Here is a 22,775-nt window from a genome sequence, read left to right on the forward strand (position 1 = left end):
AGTCATCCTCTCTGGATGGGGATGCTCTTTGGAACCTGAACCACCTCCAGCCCACCCTGGCCAAGCAGCCATCTCCAGTGCTGCCAGGCACCCCGAGAGCCTGGGGGGTCCCCCTCTCCCTCCCAGAGCCAGGCAAAGGGGAGTGAGAGCCCATCACTGCTGCGGAAAGCCCTGCTCGGATCGGTAATTAAACTCTCACTCATCTTCATTTCCCTCATTTGTTAAAGTGAGGCCACTCAATAAGCCATTAGTGCAAGGCCCTTTCTGTCAGCTACGGCATCGTTAGGCACATTCCCCTTGGAGACAGCTGGGGAGGGTGCAGGCAGGGGGAGCAGCCCCTTGCCTGCCTCCTCCTCTGCCCAAACCCTCCCCATCCACCCCTCCGAGGTCACTCCTGCCCTGTGGCCAGGGCTCTAGGGAGTGAGGGGGAATTTTGCAACGGCAAACCCTTCCCCCAGCTGGGATTTTTCCCACAGCACCACACAAACCCCTGTTCCATCAGAACATCTGCTGTTGTTGCTCTCTCTTCACCAACCCCACCTCTCCGGAGCTTCCCAACATCTGGAAACCATTCCCAGCACCATTCCCACGAAGGGACCTCCGACCCACTGAGCCCCTCCTCTGGGCTAAACAAAGGCTGCCCTTATTGCTGAGCTGGGGAATTTTGCCTGCCTTCCCCTTGCTCCAGGCAACTTTCTCAATCCATCATCAGGAGAGCATCTGCCTGGGGAGCCCCGGAGCATCCTCTGCTTCATCTTCCTCCATGGACACACTCAGATGTCAGCATCTGCCCGGGGAGCCCTGGAGCATCCTCTGCCCCATCTCCCTCTACGAGCACATGCTCAGATGCTGGCACTGAGGAAAGCTGCAAGAAAACCCAAGATCCCAGCATAAGAAAAACCACAATACAGGGAAAAGCTGCTGTAGATTCACCCAGGAGAAAAGCCCATGGTCCATGTGTGTAATTATTACAACTACATGTTGATTTCCCCTCCCAAGACTTTCTCCCCCATGGAGTCATTTGGCAACAAGCCATGAGAGTGAGGGGAATTTCAGGTGAAGCAACCATGGAACTGCTGTGCAGCACAAAAATAAAAGAGTAATGCTAGGGATGTGTTTAGCATTGGGACAAAGTGGGGCCCATCAGCAAGCTTCACCACACACCTCAGTGGATTCCATGTGAGACAAGACAATTCACTGCACCAAAACCCAGGTGAGAGCAAAAAAGCAGAGGAAAAATGTACACAAGCCTGTCCTGTGCTCTACACCCTCACAGGAACCCAACCTGAGTGCTGTCCTCTTGGGTCTGTTTTCATCCAGGTCCAGCATCGCAGAATCCCGGAGGGGCTGAGGTTGGAAAGGATCTCTGGAGGTCACTCACTCCAGCCCCTGCTCAAGCAGGGCCACTCTGAGCTGGTCACTCAGGACCACGCCCAGGTGGCTTCCCAGTTCAGCTACTTGGGGGGAAAAATACAACAAACATGTCAGATGCAGATTAAACCACCAGAATGGACAGTGTCTTGTCTGTAACACCAGAGAGAAACATGGTTTTAAGGAAGGGGAGCCCTCCAAGTGAAGCCAACTTCCAAGGGCATCCCAAAGCCAACCCTGCAGTCACGAAGGGTTTTGAAGACCATCTGCCTGTGGAGCCAAAGCCACATCTGTGTGAAAGACAAGCTGCTGCCTGCCCTTGAACTCGGTGCAACCCACTTCTTCATAAAAATACCAGCAAGCACAGTGGAAACAGCTTCCCGTGGGAGCAGAGGGAAGGGATCCACCTGCCTCCCTCAGGATCATGCTGGCTTCATCCCCAGGGCACTCATCACCAGCAGCTCCAGTGTGTTTTAGAGTACCTGGGGCAGGTATCCAAGGTGGGAAGAGTAAAGGGAGTTAGGAATAACTAACCTTCACCCCAAAGAGGGCAGAGGACAGCAGCTCTAGGACTTGACTCTCCCATAACTCCCAGCCCCACAGGGTCCATACAACAACCATCACACCGTGGGCTGGGAACAGACATTTCCAAACAAACCTCCTTCTATTTGCTTTCGAAACATTTATTTTGGGAAATACATATTAAACACTATTATTTATACAAAAATGGACTAAATTTTCGTAATGCTTATAACCCCCAAAAGGCCATTTTAATAGATCTGGATGAAGGGTTTTTTTATTGTATTATTTTTTTTTTCTTCAAAAAAAAAAAAAAGTCAGGTTACAAAGGAGAAAGCAGCGTGTCTTGCTTTGCCCAGCTTCAACTAGAGGAAAAAAAAAAGTTCAAGATGACATTTGCAGAAGTGCCTCACACAAAGAGATTTTTCTCCCCTTTCAGTCTTTTTTAACACTTGAAATATATATATATTTTTTCAGTTAATACACTTTTTTTTTGTTGGTTTTGCTAAAATATAGCAAGTCAGCAAGTAGAGAGTTGCTGTACCCCAACAGCTCCGTGGTGCTGTTGTGGTGGGGGAGGAATACGAGAGAAGGGCAGAATGGATTCTCACAATGCACCCCCCTGCCCACGCCTCTTTGGGAGGACATGTGTGGGGAGCCCCTGCAAACCCTGTACAACGTCATCTGGGCATCCCCACCGAGGTGAGAACAACCTCCTCCTTCCTCCTGGTCACCTGTGCCGAGGAAGGTTCTGTCCCCCGTGGAGACCACGGGGCTTTGCACGCGCCTTCCAGTGCTAGAGGATGGGACATGCTGCCATTTTAGTGTGTGCCCCCCAAAAATGGGTGATTTGCAGAAAGTTTTATCCCTTAGAGAGGATATGGAGATTGGTGGAGTGGAGAACAGAGAGGGAAGCGGAGCTGGGGCGGGGGCAGGACTGCAGAGCTCTGCTTCAGGACCATCCTCTCGTGTGTCACGGTGCTACCTCACCCTTGCAGGGACTTATTTACTGGAGATACACTGGAAGAGGAGGTGCTGGGGGGCAGAGCAGGGGGAGGCATCGGGCACAGCACCCACAAACACAACCCCAGCCCTCCCCAGGGTGGAGGGCTCGGTCTGCACGTGCACAGACCCCCTGCACAAGGACCAGCAAAACACAGGAGTGTGTTACACGGACACATGTCACACAGGGGAACCAGAAAATAAAAAATGATTGAAAAATGCCCAACAGCCTCCTCTGACGTAGGGAAAAAAGCCCAAGAATCACATGGGTAAGACAGGACAACCCTCCACCTCCCACCACCGCTTTGTGGAGACGTTCCACTCTCAGCCCCCTTTGGACAAACACACTCCCAGCCTTCAGCACACAAAAATCCCACCCAAGTGAATGAAAAATAAATACACAAGTGTTCTCAGGACATCAGCCACATCTGTGGTCCAAGGGAGAGGGAACAGGAGTCCCTACAAAGGTCTGCAGCCTTTTGCAGGCTGCACAGACAAGGCAGACCCTCCTTCCCCTCTCCCACACTATTGCAAGGTCACAGTCTGAAAAGGCACTTCTCCCAAAGCAGGTCGCTCTGCCTGGCAGGGGGTCGGTGACAGGCAAGGTGACACCTAAACACTCCCAGTTTATTGCATGTAGATGGGGTACAAGGGTTGGGTTGGGGGCTGGCAGGTCCTGGAGGGCTGCAGAGGGCTCGGAGGAGGCGGCAGGAGACAAGGATGGCACTGTCTTGCTCTCTTCGTCCCACCCGTACCTTGCTTCCGAAGGCTACATTCACCTGGAGAAACCCTTTTGCCTTCAACGGACGGAGAGGAGCCTCTGCACGGAGGGGCAGGCAGGGCTCCTGGGGGCACCCCAAATCCTGCTGGCCCCGTGGATCTGCTCCCCTGGGTTCAGCTGCCGGGCCAGAGCTGGGGGTAAGCGAGAGCTCGACCTCCACGGAGGGACAGGCCCCAGCCCAGGAACGCTGGGCCGGGGGCCGAGAAGCAAATTCATGGCACAAAGCGGGGGGCGAGCGGCCGCCCCGCTCCACACCTGGTTATTTGGTCAGTTAACATGGCAGGGGGTGGGGGACCGGGGGAAGGGGGACAGTGGCAGAGGATTTATATAAAAATAAAGGGGGGAGAGGGGAGAAATAGCGAGCGTGAGCGAGCAAGGTCCTGGCTACGGAGCGAGACGGTTACATTTCGTTAGCCACCAGCTCTTTGTCGGTCACGCCGTTGGAGAGCGAGCCCTGGCCCTCGTTCAGCCTCTTGACCCTGTAGGCTTCGAAGTGGATGTTGCTGGTAATATCCTTGATGTTCTGCATATGTGTCCTGTAGGAAAGGGAGAGGGGAGCAGTCACATCTTGCTGGGAGCAGCTCAGCTGCCCAGCCTTCACCTCTGCACTCCAACTCCTGCACACCCCAAATACTGCTCCAAACAGCCCCAAATGTCCCACCCTGCTTTGCTGGTTAACGGTGTCTTTAGGGAAGTAAAGGCAAGAAGGGGCAGCCAGGGTCAGAAGGCTTCACTGGTGCTGCAGAACACCCATCTGGGGAGATCCCGGTCCTGCAAGTCCTGGGATCAGGTTTTGTAGTCCCACCCAACTACCTGTCAGCAACAGCTCAGGCGTGCAGAGTTTAAGAGCCAAATTTAGGAGGAGCTCAATAACCCTTCTAGCAAGCCAAGGGAGCTCAGCTTCCCCCTCCCCTGCAGCAGGGACACCTCTTTGAAGGGGGAGCAGCCATCACCCAGACCCTGCAACGACACCCTGATGGAGGGTGATGTCTTTGGGACTGGTGAGGGATCACTAAGGCCAAAAGCTGCTTGGCAAGCATGCTGGAGCCACACTGCACACTGCCAGCAAAGCTGGAGTGTCCCAACCCATCCACTGCTCCTCTCCTCCCTTAACTCAGCACTGTAGCTGAGAAAAGCCCCCTGGAGTCCCATTCATGGAGATCACCCCTTGCAGAGGGGCTGCAGTGTGGCAGCAGGCTGGGAGGGGATGGGGGGAAGGGATGGATGGAGGAGCAGAGCAAAGCAGCTGCTTCAAGCTGGGCTGGGCTCTCCCCTTTCTTTGGATGCCACCTGGTGACTGAAGACTACTGGGAGAAGGCAGAGTCCCACTGACCTGATGAGGAGGTCCCGCAGGTAGGCGAACTCACAGTGTGTCGTGTTCTCCACTGGCAAGAGGGGAGAGAAACCCATCAGTGTGCACCCATGGCATGGGGACAGCAATCCCTCAGGGTAAGCAGGACCCTGGGGGGCTTCACCAGCATCTGGAGGGCTCAGACAGGGTCTTACATCCTGGGGCTACAGGATGCAGGACCCAGCAGTCCCCTTTGCTGCTGTGAAGCTGGTAACAGGTACCTGCCCCAGCTCAGCATGACCAACTGGCTGGTGAGGTCTGACTGAGCATCCACAGTCCCTTCCCACTGTGTTCCAACAACAAAACCAAAAGCAGTGTCCTTTGGGACCCCCTTGGGCCCCAAACAAGGCAGGGGAAGGGGCAAGGTGAGCTCTGCAGTGAGCACCAGGCCTGTCTCCACAGAAGTGCTGGCCATGAGCATCCTGCAGCATTCTGGGCACGCTGGTGACAGCTGCCTGGGCTGCTGGTGTTGTGGAAGGAAACAATCTCTTGGTGACAGAGGCTATTGCTGTTGGAACAGGGCTTGGAGCCTGTTTGCAAGAGGGAAAAGTCAAAGGGTGTTGCTCCACCACAATTGGTCTAACAGCTCATATTTTGCCCCTAAATTTACTCAATTTAGAGGATGAATTCCGTTTTTGAATTATTTTTTTTTTTTAACCCAAACAGGCTTGTACATAGAATCACAGAATCCTTTGAGTTGGAAATGACCTCTAAAAATCACTGAGTCCAACCACTAAACATCATCAGGAATGGCAAAACAACAAATAACAGTGTTCTGCAAAGGCTGCCTATGGCTGTGGCTGTGTCCTTGAGGTCTCCCTGTGCTGAAGGGAGATACCACAAGCAGAAGGTGAGGGGTTTAATGAATCCCATTAAACCCAGAACTTCCAAAGACACAGCACAAGAGGGCAGCAGAGCTTTAAAATACACTGATTTTCCTGGCAGCTTTGTTAAACCATCCCTCAACACAGGATTCCTATAAAAAAGACTCATAAATGAGGGGAACCAAACGAATGTGAAATGAAGGGGAGGAAGATGAGAGGGGTGGTACTGGAGATGTGCCAGCTGGCTGCCAGAAACCAAGGACAAGGAAATGTGTAGATGTGCTGGAGCCAGGAGCTTTCATCTAGCCTTTAAACCATCACTGTAAAATGGGGGAGAAAAAAGGAAGATGCTGATGGGAAATGGAAGAGGGAAGAGATCCCACAAGGGCACCAACCAAAGGCATGGTGGAGGGTACAGATGCCAGGGGAAGGCTCTAGCAGGAGCTTGTGTGCCCTAAAATCCTGCCATCAGGTAGGATTTAACTGTGTAAAACTGTTTAACTGTGTGAAAAGCACAAACCAGGCCATAAGACCACCAGAAGTGTCCCCTTCAGCACTCAGCAGCCCCCTGAGCCACACAAAGGCCACACTGGCCAAGGTGTTTCCAGTCCTCAAACACCAGGGAATTTATCTTCTTTGGAGGGGCAGGGAAGCACTAAATACACTTCTACTGCTGGTTTTGGACCTCACTGCCTCCTGTCAGGGCAGGGAGATGGGCTCTGGGGGTAGGAAATCAAGAATAAGGTACCTTCAATGGTGCCCCACTTGGTCTTCCTTCCAAGGATTCTTCTTCCATTAACCTGGTATTCCTGGTCACTGCCCACCACTGCAAATGGGATCATTTCCTGATCAAAGGAAAAAAACAAGGTCATGTTTTCCTCCTGAAAACTGGTCAGGAAACCAAACTGGTGAGCAAAGTCCTACATCAAGCTGTTTTCAGGAGAGTATCACGGGATGAGCTGGTCTGTCCCTGATATTCCTGAGCAGTGTTGCTCGCCAAGGTCTGCAGGCAGCCCAGGACCTGGGCAGCAGTATCTCTTGTGCAAGTGCCCAGTCCAAAACCAGTCTAAACCCAGTCCAAAACCAGTCTAGACCAGCCCCTCACTGGCAGGTGCCAATACACAACCAGAGCAAAGGTATCAAGATGCTTCCCTGGGAATTGCCCCCAGCATCTGGCAACCCGTGGCCAGATTTCTGGTCAGTCATTTCCTGATCCAAGGTGGTATCTTTGAATTTAAGAGCCCCTTGAAGATTTTTTTCTTGCTTGAATTTGTCCAAACCACTTTACTGAGCCAAAAAATTCCCAGCTATTTCCTGTGGCCTGGAATTGGCAGCCACAGAGCAGGGCAGACTAGGGGGAAATTCCCTCCTGGTGCTGGGAAGGTTGCTGCCCTAGCCAGGGATGGGCAGGCACCATGCACCCCCCTGCTTGCAGACTACTGAGGAATTCCTTGGAGGAATGGAGATGGGGAAAGGAGTATGGACAGAAGAGGACACCTTCCCCAGGAGCCTTTGTCACCCTCTTTCTGTCCCTGCTCTGAGCTCTGGAAGGATCCTTGGTTCTGGCCAGACCCCGTGGACAGGGCACAGCAGCCTTGGAAATAAAACAAGAGGCCCTTTGGCAGGGACTCCCCCAGGACATCACCAGCCCCCAGAGCTGCAGGGCCCATCCAAGCCCATCACACCAACCCGGAATTTCTCGTTCACTAGCCGATCTTCAGAGTCCTCATCAAACTCCTTCTGAGGGTACACGTCGATCCCGTTGGCCAGAAGATCAGCCATTATCTAGGAGGGAAGAGCAGAGGAACATGTGAAGGGGATGCAGGCAGAGGAGCTGCACTGTCAGCACAGCAGCTGCTCACAGCCCACCCGAGAGGCTCTCTGAGCAACATCCACCAGTCACAGCAAAGTCCAGCAGCAGCTCTTCCCTTTCCATCCTAAACATTGCCCACCTGGGGGAGAGACACCTGTGTTTACCTGCCACACACCCACCAAGTGCTCACCCTGGAATCTCTGCAAGAACCTGGTGCCAAGACACAACTCAGGCTGAGAGTGAGATGAAGTTACATGAGCTGGGCGTTGTTTTGGGATTGAAAAAGACAACATGACATTACAAGCTGCCCGAGCAATGGGGAATGCAGCTGCCAGGCTTGTAACCCAAAGTTAAAAAGCTGATTTCTGGTGTTTGTTTATGCTCCTTGGAAAAGGAGTTTGATCCGAGGGGACAAGGACACAGCTTAGAAGAGTGGCCTCTAAGGACTTTGCCTCTGTGCAAAGCAAAGAAATGCTGAAATCTGAGTCCTGGGTGGAGGCTCAGCTCATGGGGAGCTCAGAGGATTAGCCTTCTCCTACAACACTGCAAACTCCAAGTCAGCCTCTGCACCCACTTCCATTGCTTCCTATGGCTATAAACTCCTCCACATCAGTCCTACATTGCAAGCTGGGAAAGGAAGTGGATCCAGCCCAGGGAAATCCCCCATCCAAACCCACACACTGTGTTTAGGGGAATGACCCAACAAAGCCAACTCCACAAGGCACCAGAGTCCCTCATTCAGTGCAGCACTGGCATCAACCTGCAGCCAGGCTGGTGCTTCATCACTCCCTGCCGACCCCAAACTGAACCCAGAACAGCTCTCTGAACCAGCTACACCCCCAGATGCAGACAGGGCTCTGCTTTTTGGAAGCACAGACACAGGCACACTGGAGTGAAGGGAAAAGGTCCCAGCCTGTGCCCACCCAGTCTCATTTCCTGCTCTCTCATCTCCACCAGTGAATCTGCAGCCAGGAGCATAAGGAGAGTGAGCAAACACACCACGTGGCTACGTGTTCTCCCTCCATCTGGAAGGATTTGGGGGGTCTGGTTATAATCAGGAATGTAATCAGAGATGGGACGAGCTCATCCTGCACCGAGCTGGTGCAGAGCAGGCGAGTCATGTGCTCCCTACCCACGGTGTTCCACTACACAGGGATGGCAGCAGCAGCCCAGAGTGTCCAGGTGACATTTTAAGTCCAAGACTGACTGACTTTGTAGTCCCAGAGTCACCCACAGACACGTGGATATGGGCACTGGTAACCTCTGAATGGAGCCTTCAGTCTGCAAGAGCCACTGCAGAGAGCAGATGTGGCACTGTGGACTCAGCCCTCCGTGTTCCCACACCAGCTCCTCACAGATCCCATGCAAACAGGCTGACATGCCAATTGAGCCCAGCCTGGATTACCTTTCAACTCCATTTCCAGCTATCCTCTAGCCAAGGAAACTGCTTGCAGAGTTCGAAGTTTGGATTCAGCTCTCAAAACCAGACTGGATATTTCAGTGCCTGATCCTGCTCACCAAGAACTGGGAAGACACTGGTGTGGGAAGGAGTGGCTCACCCTCTTCTGCACAGAAGCATGGAACAATGCCTGGCTAAGGTGTTGTCCTCTCTATAACTAATGGACTCTAAAACTGCCTTTTTGGCAAGACCCATTTCCCTTCACTTCCCTGCAGTTCAGACTCATGGACCAAGGAGCTTGGTGGTTTGCTTACTTCTGTAGGGAATGCTGAGGCCATCACACCTGCAGCCACATCCATCAGCTACACCAACGGATTTACAGTCCCTTACCAAACCCCAAAATGGGGTATTTCCACCTCTTGGAAGCCTCAGGGGTACACGGAGCAAAGCTCATGCCTTGCTGCGGATTTGAACAGCCTCTCCTTGGCTCCCACCACCAGCTCCTGACCAAAGGAATTTCATACCTTGCTTCCCTCTTAAATCTTGCCCAGCTGAGCTCAGCAAACCCACACATTTTTTTGCCTGGTCCCTGTATCAGCGCACGATGCCGCACGGGGAGGTTTTCACTCCCAAAATAACAGAAACCATCCCGAAAATAACAACAACAACAACACAGGAGGCAGGAGGAGCAGGCCTGGAGACTTAGGGCTCCACACTTATCCTGCACTGACAAAGATCCAAGAGAAACACAAGGAACCGCTTGGAGCGCAGGCCTTTCCTCCGGCCACGTGGGATCGCTCGGAGCTGCAGCCCGAGGAATGCGCCGGGCTCCCGGCCAGGAGCTCGCCTGCCCAGCCCTGCCGGGGGAGCCAGGAGGGGGAGAGGGGCAGGAGGGGACGGAGACAAGAGATGGGAGCCCGGGGATAAGAGCCACCGACCCCTTACCCGCTGCTTGAAGTAGTCCCTCTCCTCCAGCGTTAACGTGTCAGCCTTTGCGATCACAGGGACGATGTTGACCACTTTGCTCAGGCGCTTCATGAACTCGATGTCCAGCGGTCGGAGCCTGGAAAACACAGCAGGAAAAAGAAAAAAAGGGATTCGAACACCCTCAGCGAGGTGGGAGCTGCTGCGATCCCCTGGCAGAGAGCGGCATTCAAAGATCAGACAGAGGGGGAATCACTTCCTTTCAGATAGGACATATAAAGACATTTTCTTAAAAGCACGGAGATCATTTGCAAGCACTTAAAACATTTCCCTTTCAAAGCACCTGCTATCGCCTGTGAACCTTCACAAAGGCCCGTGAAGTGGCAGAGGGCTTTTATCTCTGCAGGGCTGCTCAGCCACAGAGGACTGCGGGAACTTGCCCAAAGCTACACATGTCCTTGGTGAAGCCGGGATGAGAGCACGGGCAATGCTGGCTGCAGGGCCAGCCCACTGCCATGTACAAATCAAAACCTCCTCCAGCTCTGTCCAAGCTGTCACCAACCATCCAGGGACAGCACAACACGAAAATGGCCACAGGTGACTATTCCTGCTCACACTCCCCCCTGTGCTGAGCACCAGTCCACTGCTGTGCATGAGCCAGGACTGCATCTCACACCATCAGTTGGGATTAGAAAAAGCTCTGTGAATTCTCCAGGGCTTCAGGGAGCAAAGAAGAGATACTGCTTGCTCCAGAGGGCAAAAATGTCAGAAAATCTCTACAACAAAAGTCTCTGTAGAGGAAAACTGAAAAGACTGCATAACCTCAGTGATTAGTGCCTTGGGAAATCCCTCTCTGCTGAAAGCTCCTGCTGACAACACTGACACGGTCTCTGGTGCCACACTTCTCCACATCCAGGTGTTTTTACTGCTGGGGGTTCCCAAACAAGCTAGAGGAAAGCCCTTCTTGGGGCACCTTCAATTGCTGCAGGAACCCCTCAGTGGCTCTGGAGGTGATGGGGACACACACATATGCAGGACAGTGGAGCAGATGTTGCCTTGAAAAAGGAAACCTGGAGGTCCCAGGGTCCAGGAACACCTTTGGGATAGGAGCCTGATTGAAATAAGCACTCATTGAAAGCACACTGAAGGGGCAGGAAGGTCAATGTCAGTGTCCCAGAAGCAAAGGGACACTTCTGTCACTCACACATCCCCAAGACCTCCAGAGCTGGCATGTGCCAGCAGGACACGAGCCCAATTCATCTTTGGGGCAAAGAGAGGTGAAGTCACCTTTTGGAGGAGCCATGGGCATCAGTGGCAGAGTTGGGACCAAGAATGAGACCTCAACTCATGGCAACAGGGAAGAAACCAAAATAAATGGGACAGTGATTTAAAAGGCTCAGGTGCAAGCAGGCATCCAGCAGGAGCCCTCTGGGGGAAAACACAGAGTGGAGCACTCAGGGAGAACATGGCCAAGAGAGCCCCTACTGCCAACACACTCAAGCAAACCCCACCACAGTCTTCTCAGGCCCTACAAAGGGCTCGGAGACCCCTGCAAACCCAGAAAGAGCCACAGGAATGCAGAAGGGAAGGGATTGATCCCACTCCTCAGCAGTCACCAGGCAGCATTCCCATCCCATGGGATCACCCCTGCTTGGCTCCAGTGCCAAGGGAGGGATGTCCAGGAGAGACCCACTCAGCTCACGCTGATCTGAAAACAGCAGCTCAAGGCTGCTCCAGAACAGCCAGTGCTGGTGACCCAGTGAACTCCTCCCTGGTCAAACCCACTCCTCTCCCAGGGATCAGGCTGGACTGTGCCAGGTGGACCCTGTCCCTGCACACTAATGAGACACATAGCCCAGAGCACATCATTAGCACATGGACAAACAAGGTCCCAGCACAAACTCAAGAGTCACAGATCACCCTGGGCCCCAGGAAAGAAAGATTTTGGCTATTAAAGAAAAAAAGAACAGAAAAAAACTACAAGGAACCCCCCATGGACACATCTAAGCTGACTTGCTGCTGGCAAACATTGTTTGGAGCTCTGCATAATGTATTTCCCAGACCTCCAAGGAAGTAATGCAGTTATGCTCCTTTCCCAGTAGAATTCTTTCCCCTCCTCTCTCTTTGCTATTTTCCAAACAATTTTTTCCCTCTAAAAGCTTCTTCCCTACTGAGTCTGTGTTCCTGCCTCTTTCATCAGCTTTTCCTTTAAAGACCAGGATGCATATGTAGCGAATGCAGATGAATTCACAATCAGGCAATCAACTGAACTTCAGCTCAAACTACATGGTAAAAGCCCAGTTACCCTCAGACCCCTCACAGATACCCAGAGGATGAGGATGCCAGAGAACAGGAGGCAGAGCCAGAGCCAGCCCACTTCCCTGCTGTGTCCACCCCATCCACACAGGCACAGTGACCATGTCCATCTGCACCCAAAGCCAGAAGAGCCCAAGGCACCTTTGACACAACTTTGTGCTCTGATGGGCTCCTGCAAGTGCCTCGTCCATGGGAGGTCACCTCCCTGCACCATCCTGGAGAACATCAAGGGACTCCCCAGAGGAACAAACTATCTGTTATTTAGGGTATTTTGCAACTTTCTAGATATTCTACCAATTTCTGATGGGTAGCCCCCAAAAAACCTTAATTATTTAAAAGAAAGTTAATCTTTTCACTAACAACAAGACCTGTCACTAGACATCATGTTCATGTGAAGACATCAAAGGAGAAAATATGGCTTGATGATGACAAGCTATCTGTTCCAAGCAGATCACAGAAGGGAGGGTAGAGCTCAAGAAAAAAAACATAACCTGTTTTCTTCCCCTTCCCCAAATGGTCTTTGATATTATTAACTTGCAACTAGCCATATACATGCTTTGGGCTTTGCTGGGAGGGGTGGAGGAGCCCTAAGGGGAGCAGATGGGCTGGAGCAGGAGGTGCAGGACGGACTCCAGCCCAACCCAGACAGGGCTGGTTGCTCCCTCATCCCCTCTTGCTATGGGGATGGGAAAAGCTGTGCAGCTGGGCACACACTGTCATGGCTGGGCACATCTTCTCAAGGCTGGACACACGCTGTGGTGGCTGGACACACGTTATTTCTGCCTTGCCCTCAGCCACTGCACACAGACAGGGTCTAAGCAGAGGCTCATTCCTGCTGGTTCCCCTGAAATGCTATTACAGGAATCAAAATTCACAGCGAGCTGCAAAGTTATTTCCTTTTGGTTGTGCCCCAGATCAAACTCACAGCAAGAATTTGAGCCCTGTGTTAAGCAAACACCGGTGAGAACCCAACAGCCGCCCAACCCCATCACCTGCTGGAGGGAGCTGGTGGGCACCTGAGAGGGGCAGCCAGCAGGGAAAGCAGCACTTGGGGCAGTCCCTCAGCCAACAGCCCTAGTACAGGCAGCAGAGGGGCTGCTGAGGCCAGGCAGTGTTCCAGAGCCCCATTTCCGAGTTGAACAGAGCTTTGCAGGGGTCAGAGCAGAGATATTTATTGGGTGGCAGAGTCAGGGTTGTGCAGCTGCAGCTGAAAGCCCCTGCCAGCACCATACTCAGTCTTCACAGGAATGGTTATATGGGAGTGTTACAAGAAGGACAGGCTGTGTGCAAACTAGATGGGCTGCAAAGCCTGGCCTGAACTCCCTTGCAAACTTCCTTGCACAGCAGAAACTTCTCCTCTGATTAACCCTTGAGCTGCTCAGATGGGAGGGCCAGACTGAAACAGAGCTGAGCAATCCTCTGCTCTGGCCTCTGAATCTCTGTACCTGGTTAACTTTGCTTTTTATCCTCTCTCTCACCTTTTTATTTAAGTAAAAAGTAAGCTCTCCCCCAATGACAGGCTTAACCCAGCTGCCTGCAGCACCCAGGGGATGGGATGCTGAATTCTGTGCTGAATTCTGTGCTGTGCCCATCCACATCAGCAGGGAAGGGCAGATGGACACGAGTCACTGCTGCTTTGGCTTGTGAAGGCAGCAGCTCCCCTAAGAACTATCCCAGGAGGGGTGGCACCAAAATTCCCAGGATGGCAAGTGGAGCATGCAGATGGCATCATGTGGGCATGGTGGGGTTCTCTGGAGTTGGGTGTCCCCAGTGCAGGTCTCTGCAGCTCCACCAGCCACTGCCCTTGCCAGCCATCCTCCCCATCATCTCCCAGAGAAGCTGGAGGCACCACTGCAAGGACCTTGATGGCCTTGCCATACCCTCCTGCAAGGAACCACAGATCACCTGCCTCAGCCAGGGCACAAACCTGCACTCAGCCTTGTATGACAACCCCAGGACGTGAGTTCCCAAGCAGGATCTGCTGCTACTGGCGCTGCCACAGCAGCTCTACCCCAAAGTAGAGGTGGCCACATCATCTTTTCAGGGGCACCACTGGGGACAGTCCATCCATGGTGACAAGAAACATAACTTGGGCTTCACAGGAGAGCAGAAAAGAAGCCTGCTCGAGCTCTCTGAGAAGCAAAATTTCCCACTGACTTCTCCCTCCCGGTGGGGTTTGCCCCCTTCACTCATTTCCTCTGGTTCCCTCCATCCCATGGCAGGAGGGGGCGTGTGAGCTGGTGACAGTGGGGCAGGACAGAGCAGACCCTGAGCCACGGCCGGAGCGAGCGTCAGGCTGCGGGGAAAGAGGATCAGCACAGGGCTCAGCAACAACAGCCCCCAGCTGCTGGGCCTGCTCGGATATTGGAAACACATGTTTGCTGGAGAGAAAGAAAAAAAGCAGCTGAATATCCACACAATTGCTGTGAGCCGGCGGGTGAGAGAAACCAGAGCGCGCAGCTGGAGAGGCTCCGGTGGGGGACACGGGGATGGGGCTCCACATCCTGCGCTACCCAGGCACCCAAAATTTCCAACCTCTGTGCAGGTCAAACACCCGCAGGGTCTAAGGATTGGGTGGGTTTTTTTAAGAGTGGAACAGCCCCAAGCAATGAGGGAAAGCTGGAGTGCAGCTCACGCTGCAGTGGCCGGGCCTGCCGAGGCAGGGTCTGTAGATCTGGGCTGAGATAAGCGGGACCAACACGGTGGACTGACCTAAAAATGTCATCTCCCTTTGAAACCTTTTCTGCTTTATTGTATTAAACCATAAACGTTTTGTCAGCCCCTCTGCTCCCAATCAGTTACCCAAGAGGAGCATAACTGGCCCATGCAGTCATTTTATTCCAGTGAAAGATGCATTTTTGGTCTACCCACTGACAGAAGCAAAACAAAGTATTTTCTATTAGAATAAATCTCCACATGGGGAAGTGGAAAAGGCTGACATGAATACAGTGCTTGAGGCTTAAATTTACTTTTGAAAACAGACCCAAAAACATCCCCATGCAGACAGAGCCAGAAGTAGGAGGAATTGACACAAATCAAAAGGAAACTTAGGTCTCGGTTTACATTGTGATACTTTTTTCAAGCCACATTTTTCAAGACACTTTAAGCGCCCCAGATTTTCATGGTGGGCTGTGTGCCTAAGAGAAAAAAAAAAGGAAAAAAAGAAAAAGTAAAAAAAAAAAAGTAAAAAAAAAAAAAGTAGAGCGAGATCTGGGCCTTTGATGCTGTCACTTGAGAAGTGCCAGAGCCAGGAGAGCTCTGGGCTGAATAAACAGCATCCCACTTGCAGACCAGTCAAACAACCTACAAAATACCCTTACAGGGTGAGGGTGTTTGCTCCCTTAGAAGCACAAGGAAAACTGGCTTCTCCCCTTACAATGTCAGGGGCACAGCAAGAAAAAATTAACATTCTGCTTGCAAAGGCAGCACCTCCAACCAATCTGAGAGCTGGTGTCCACTCTTGGCAGAGTAAGCCAGGTGAGCACAGCAAAGCAAGCAGCTCCCTTGGAGCTCAGAGAGGCTTTGATGGCCCTATGGAAGAGGAAACATCACTTTTTTCTGGGGTATAGCAGCTCTGCTGTGTTATTGCAAGGGCTCCAGATGCCACAGCCCTGAGAAGGACAGCTTCACGCTGTCCTCAGGCTCCTCAAGTCCCCAGGAAACACAGGAGGATCCCAGGCAGAACTGTGAGCTGCCCCAGACCAAAGGCAGGAGAGGGAAGCCCAAGGGGGTGACAGGGACAGGGGGGTACATACGAGTGGCCCGTGGCTGGGATGAAATATATACAGCAGTGAACCCGCGTGTCAGGGATCCGCTTCTTCCGGTTAATGTTGGTTTCCTCCTGCAGGTACTTCTCGTACTGGTCGTTGATGAACTTCATGATGGGCTGCCAGCTGCAGAGAGAGAGAGGAACACGGGATGATGGGGTTGTGTGAGGGACCTGGACCACCCTGACCCTCCCACCTGGCCTGTGTGAAGCAGAACCCTCCAAGGCAGGGACACTCAGCATCTTAGAGAATCCCACAAACCTCATGTGTTCACTGCTTAGCAACTCCATGCACTGATGAAGGGGATTTACTGGCTGGTTGAGACAAGCAAGTGCCTAAAAAGTGCTCCCTTCTCTCCTCCTGGACCTGGCTGAGGGGCAGGACATGGCTGGGAGCACACCTTGGCTCCTTGCATGGTGTCATAGCACAGGAGCAAGAGCAGAATCAAACCCCACAAACCCAGCTCATCCCGTGGTGAGGAGAAGGTACCTGCCACTGCCCAGCCCTGTCCAGCCCCGGGGGCCATCCCACAGAGCCAGTCACTGTCCCAGGGATTCCAGGGACAGTTCAGCCTTCAGAGCCACATGAGCGAGGTCCGGGGACTGGCCCTGCTGGCACACAGCTGCTCCTGGCCACAAACAAAGGTTGTCTCATGCCCGGAACAGCAGGATGTTTGTGGGCTCTCACAGGGCCCAGGGTCAGCCCCGGGGCACATGGCACCGCGCTGCCACCACAACAACCCTCCTCCCTGCTCCCCACGGAGCATGGGTGGCACAGGACCAGGCTACAGCCCTCAGCACCAGGTCAGGATGGGCCGGGGCTCACCCGCCTTCCCTCTGCCCTGGTCCCCATGGCAGCTCACCAGTTCTCATTGTTGATGTGGTCTCCAAACCCCGGGGTGTCGATGACCGTCAGCTTCATGCGAACCCCCTTCTCTTCAATCTCTGAAAGGGAAAGGAAAGCTGCCACGTGAGGCAAGCCCGCCCTCCCAAAATCAGCTGCAGGGCTGGAGCTTGCTCCCAGAGGAGAAAAGTACCTCCACAGCTTCTCACAGCCACAAATCAGCACTCCAAAGGAGCCCCACATCCGCCCTGAAATGCCATCCCCACGGCCACCTCATTTGCTCCCTTTCCAACAATATTAAGCTAATGATGATGAATAAAGAAAAAAATAGATGTTTTCTCATCCCTGCAAACATCACAAGACGGTAAAAGCCCCTTCAGAGAGATGAGGGTGGAGGTTTAGTGCAGGACAATAACCTCTGTGAGCCCCCAGAGATACAAGGCGGAACAGGACCAAGAGCCAAAGCACCAGGTGGGACCTGCAGAGCCTCACCGTGAGTGATGGATTTGATTTCAATGGTCTTGGGGATCCGCTCCTCAGAAGTGGGCTGTACAGATTTCCGGCTGATTTTGGATTTGAAGAGGGTGTTGATTAATGTGGATTTCCCCAAGCCGCTCTGACCTGGAAAAGAGCAGGATAACCCACGGTCAGCACTCACTTGTTTCCAGGCTGTTCTGTGAGGGGCCAGGGAACGGGGATGCTGACAGACTCAGCTTGCACCGGATCTGCCAGAGGGAGGGAAGAGGTGCAGCTGCTCCCCTGCAGCTCCCCCGGCTCAGGGAACTCATGTCCAGCCGGGCAGGAAAATTCTGCAGGCAGCAAACTCCTTCCCTGGCTCGCTGGGAGTGAGCAGGTCAAGAGCTGGTTGCCTGCATCCAGGCGAAATCACAGCAAACCCAAGGACAGGCAGACACTACTGGGGATGTTTGGAGGGCTGCAGTGACACTTGGCAGCCCTGAAGAAGGGCATGGGAACCAGGGAATCCCAGGAAGGAGCATCTTGACAAACCTGTGCCTTTACTCTCTTGCACTGTCCTCTGTCAGGCTCCACAGGGAAGCCTTTGGAGCAGCTTGGCAAGCCCTCAGCTGGACAGGACTAACAACAGCAACAATCTTACAAACCTCAGCCCTGACCCATCTGCTGCTCCTGCCCTGGCGGACTTGCTGTTGCAATCGGACCAGCTGGCTGCACAGATCCCTTCAAGCAGGTCTACGCCAGGAGCTTCTCTGAATCCCACAAACATCATCCCAGGAAGCACATGAGACTCCACAGCTTCCGAAAAAACAGCTTTTAGAGACAAGCATTTTCATGCTTCATCTCCCAGAGCTGAGGCCAGTCTGCAGAGAATGGACACCGGCAGCTCTTGACTCTCCAGATCAACTGTCCCATGAGCTCAGAGAACAATTTTTCCACAGCAAAGAAAACAGACCAACTCCTCTAAATCCAGGAAGCAGCTGGCTCCTGCTTCAGAGCAGATATTCTGTGCCCCCTACAACCACTGCAGAGCTCCTGCACACACTGTGAGGACCCCTCCAGCCCTGTTCTGCCAAGATATGCTGCAGCCAACTATTGTGGCATTGCCACTGGCATGTCCCTTGTCCCACACAGTGTCCCTAAGCAGAGTCAGCAAGGGTTTCACCCATGTTCTCCAGGCTGCCAAAGACAACTGTAGGGCCAACCAATGCATGAGCACTGGGTATCACCTCCTGGCATCACTTCACTCTCTGATCAAACACCAATTTAAAGCTGACTTTACAATGTTACCAATGGCCTGGCTGCAATCCAAAGCAGGAAAACTCTGTCATGGTTGGGTTCTAAGAGAAACACATGGACCAAGCTGGGGACAAGTGCTCCTAGTCCTCTGCTGTCTAAAACACAGGGCCAAGCACAAAGAGGTCTGGAGCTGGGCACACAGAGAGCCAAAGCAAAGGCCCTGCTGCACCACTGCTCATCATTACATGGAGCACCTGGGGAGAGGTGAAAGTAGGGTGACACCCTGCCAGAGCTCCGGGCAGTGGGTCTCTACATTTGTGCCTGCCCAAACTGCTGGAGCTGCACTGCCTGGAAAGGGATCAGAGGTGAGAGCCATCAGCTGCCATGGATGCAAAGTCCCCATCTGAACTGTGGCCGCAGGCTGACCTTGCTGGGAGATGATGGGGCTGCACCCAGGGACCCGATGGCCGTGGTGCAGGTGGCTGAGCACAGGGCAGACTCCCTTCCAACACCCCTGGTTTGCAGCTCACTGCCTTTCCCAGAGCTGAAATCCAGCAGGGAAAACTCAGCTGAGCCTGGCCACCTCTCCTCTCCTTCCAGCTGCTTTGCACCAAAAACTGAACACAGAAGATGTGCTTTGGGTTTGTTTGTTTTTAAGCTTAGACATTTTTCTCATCTCTGCAGCCTTAAGCAGACACAGGGCTAAGCCAACCTCAACCCACAGCCCCCTGTCAGAGCTCTGTTTGGGCTGGTGAAACCCTTTTGAACAGGGACCTTGGTACGCTGGGCAGAGGATTTTCACAAAGCCCCATCACAAGGACATGGTGAGGAGTGACACCTCCATGGCAGTGATGCTCAATTCCTACTTCCTGCACAGGAGAAGTCACCTCCCACTCCCTCCCTTCCTCTCCAGCCTGTAAAACAGGGATTGTAACAATTGCAAGGCAAGGACTCACAGCTCAGACTGGATGGGAATAACGGAGCTAAACTCATCCCTAGCAGCCTGACCATCCCTGGAGAAGCACAGCAGGGTGAGGGCTGGCTGCTACCTCCCAGCCTCAGCCCAGCACCCCCTTCCCAAGGGACACCCTGCGAGGTGCTGCTCCTCCCGTGGCCCTCCTGCATCTTCTGGGAGGGCCAGAGCTCGACTTGTTTATGCTGCCACGAATTCCCCAGCCTGTAAACAGTCAGCCCAGTGCCTGCCAAGGGGAGAACAATGTTTTCCAGCACTGCAGCACGGGCGTTCATACCACACACAGAGCTGCCAAAGCATAGCCAGGCCCGGTCCTGAACATCCCTCCACATCTGCACAGCAGAAAGCTGAGCCTGCTCCTGGAAAGATGGGAGCCTCCTCTGGCAGGGAAATGTGGGCTCAGCTCAAGCAATTTTACTTGCAGGCTCTCAGGACCAGTGCAGTGATCCCCTCTGCCTTGGGAATGCTGCTCCACTAGCAGTGAAGGGCTGGATTTGTTAAAACACCTCTCAAGGACTGGTTCTGTGGTGACCAGGCTTGCTGTGATCACACAGCCTGGTGAGCCCTCCCTATAGAGGGAATGAAAATATAAAAATGGGAAAGGCAGAGCATCAGCAGAGCTTGCTGGGAAGCTACAGTGCACTGATATCTTTAACAGAATTAGCAAACTCAGGATCAGGCTCTTCCATAATCCCAGGGAGACCCCCAGGGGACACATCACAGGCATCCCTGCATGAATGGGAGCCTTATAAAGCTCCTCCCAGGAGGATGAGGGATGGTGAGGCTCCATCACCATGCCACTGGTCATGGCCTGGGCTTTACTCTCCTCATCCCCCTGCAGCTCACATGAGAGATTCAGACAGGGAGAACTGGCATCTGCCCAGCCCAGCCCCAGGGAGCACTGCCCAGCTCACAAAAGCTGATCCACAGGACCAAGCCAGATACAAATAGCTGGAAAAAAGCAGAAAAGGCTCATTTCTTTTCCCTTTTCCTCCTTGCCTGATGTCCCACAGTGCCTGCCCAGCTCTCCAGCACACCCAGCATTTTGCTGGCAGGCGGCTGGTACCATCCCTGGCTCCAGGAGCCCAGGGGCTGCTGGAGTGCAGATCCCAGAGCTGAAGCTGCAGCCAGAGCAGTGTGGCCTCTGGCTGAAATAAAGTTCCTTCATCCCATCCACCCTGTAGCCTGGGAAAGCTAAAGAACAGGAGTTCGTAGGCAGCAGGATTTGGACAGACAAGTCCCCAGCACGCCCTCCCTGCATGTGGGCACCCTGTGGGACACTTTCATCCCCCCTGTGCCACCCTGCAGATCCCCAAAGGAGCCACCAGCAGCAGAAGCCTCTCAAGCTGAACAACCCAGTTATGCAAACCCCTCCTGCTGGTCTTTATTCCCACCAGTGAATCACTGCTTTTGGTATTTTTTCCCTCATATTTGTAGCATGGCTGCCTGAATACAAGAAAACTCATGAGCAGGGATTTGACCCAAATTGCTGGAAATACCAGCAAAGATGAGGGCTCTGGTATACCAGCAGCAGTGCAGCCCCTGAGCCCTTAAAACACCCTCTGACTGCTCAAACCAGTGCTGGGCTCCCAGGAGAACTGGCAAGGGAGCTCCTGTGAGTCCTGACACCCTTCAGGGTGTTCCCCTCCTGGATGTGCCCATGGGTAGCACACCCCAAGATGCAGGAAGATGCACAGGACTGTGGAGCACATCACACTGACAGCTTTAACGACAGCTGAACTCAAGCCAGCTCCTTGGGAGCAGAGTTTGCTGACTCCAAAGGCAGGGACCCCAGCGCTGAGCCCGAGTCGCTGCTCCCGAGGAGACTCCGGGGAGGACAAACATCACTGTGGAACAATAAAAACAACTGGCCGAGCACGTTTCCAGCAGCTGGTGCAGGGGGAGAACTCACCCACGACCATGATGTTGAACTCGAACCCCTGCTTCATGGCTTTCCGTCTCAGCTGCTCCAGGATGGCGTCTATCCCCACGTAGCCGAAGTCCGCAGCCGGTTTCTCCGGCCGCGTCGGCGCCGCCGGCTTGGGGCCGGCATCCCGTGGAGTGTCTGTCATGCTGGGTGCGTGGCTGGGAACTGCCTCTGGACCTGGGGAAGCAAAGAGAGGCTGGTCAGATGGGCAGGCAGTGCCAAACACGCTGTGTGCTGCTCCTGGTAGGGAATCAAAGGAGCTGCCTGCTGGATCTGAAGCGGGAATAAAGCACGTGGAGAGAGCGGAGACTCAGGGCACCAAAAGGCCGAGAGGGAGGAGGTATGTGGGAACTTCCTTCACCTGAAATTACACTCAGTTTGGGACTTCCCTTCTTAACTCACTGGATTCACCTTGATTCCTGCCCACTTCACCAAAGCTGCCACAGCAGAGGAATGTAAGGGGGTGTAAGCACACCAGGTCCCACAGAGGCCCATCTGTTGCTGTGGAGCAGGACCCAGCACCCGGAAAGTCTCAGCCCACAGGTGGGAGTTTGTTTACTGAGTGACAAAGCAGCCCTGCACCGCAGCCCTGTGCCCGGGCACTGCCACTATAGGCTGGCAGACCTTCTTACCCAGCCTGCCAGCTCCTCCATACCACAGGAACTACAGTACTATGCAGACTGCTGGTGTGAATGCCCCATGGCCACGTTTTGGGGAACTGGATAGCTTTGCAGACACAGAGAAATCCTTGGCACCTACTGACACGTGCTCTCCTGGAGCTCCAGCTGACACAGATCAGAGGCTGCCACCCAGGCTTGCAAAAAACCCAACACATTTGCATCAAAGTGGGTCGTGCCAGACAACACCCACACAGACATGGAGCTCTTGTGATCTTGCTCTAATTCTGTCAATATTTACCCCAGACACCCAAGCCCTTTGGTGTCACACAGAGACAGGGTGCTTGTCTCCCCTGCAAGACGCTCCAGATTAGCAAAGCCCTTCAGAAGAAGCAAATGTACAACTACTGCCTCAGTCAACAGCTTTGTAACAAAAACCAGGGAACCATCCACTTCCCCAGGCAGGAGCATCAGCCTGCAGGAAGGACTAACTGCCCCATGTGCTCCAGGATGATGCAGTCTGCTCCCACCCAGCCCCAGCTGCTCCATGTCACCCACAGTGGATACAGCAAATATCCTGAAGGCAGCATATGCAGAAGGTCAGCCTGGTCCCTGTAAGCTCCTGGAGGCATCAG

At 53.4% G+C, this 22,775-nt stretch overlaps 1 protein-coding gene across 6 annotated transcripts in view; it reads right to left on the minus strand.

Annotated features, from left to right (window-relative positions):
* Positions 1–22,775, minus strand: part of SEPTIN9 (septin 9) — a 512,715-nt gene that overhangs the window by 374,326 nt on the left and 115,614 nt on the right. For 5 of the 6 annotated variants that reach the window (XM_051797524.1, XM_051797521.1, XM_051797523.1 and 2 more), the window contains 9 exons: positions 21,509–21,700; positions 17,403–17,531; positions 16,930–17,011; positions 16,056–16,193; positions 10,006–10,123; positions 7,538–7,633; positions 6,597–6,693; positions 5,007–5,058; positions 2,034–4,209 (listed from right to left, as the gene is read on the minus strand). In XM_051797524.1, coding sequence (XP_051653484.1) covers positions 4,074–4,209; positions 5,007–5,058; positions 6,597–6,693; positions 7,538–7,633; positions 10,006–10,123; positions 16,056–16,193; positions 16,930–17,011; positions 17,403–17,531; positions 21,509–21,700 — 1,040 coding nt within the window. In that variant the 3' untranslated portion in view covers positions 2,034–4,073. Of the gene's footprint in view, positions 1–2,033; positions 4,210–5,005; positions 5,059–6,596; positions 6,694–7,537; positions 7,634–10,005; positions 10,124–16,055; positions 16,194–16,929; positions 17,012–17,402; positions 17,532–21,508; positions 21,701–22,775 lie in introns of those variants that run through there. The other variant, XM_051797520.1, reaches the window with a different exon arrangement.

The sequence above is a fragment of the Manacus candei genome, unplaced genomic scaffold (assembly GCF_025592945.1).
Source record: "Manacus candei isolate 608988 ecotype Guabito, Panama unplaced genomic scaffold, ASM2559294v1 h1tg000047l, whole genome shotgun sequence".
Taxonomy (NCBI): domain Eukaryota; kingdom Metazoa; phylum Chordata; class Aves; order Passeriformes; family Pipridae; genus Manacus; species Manacus candei.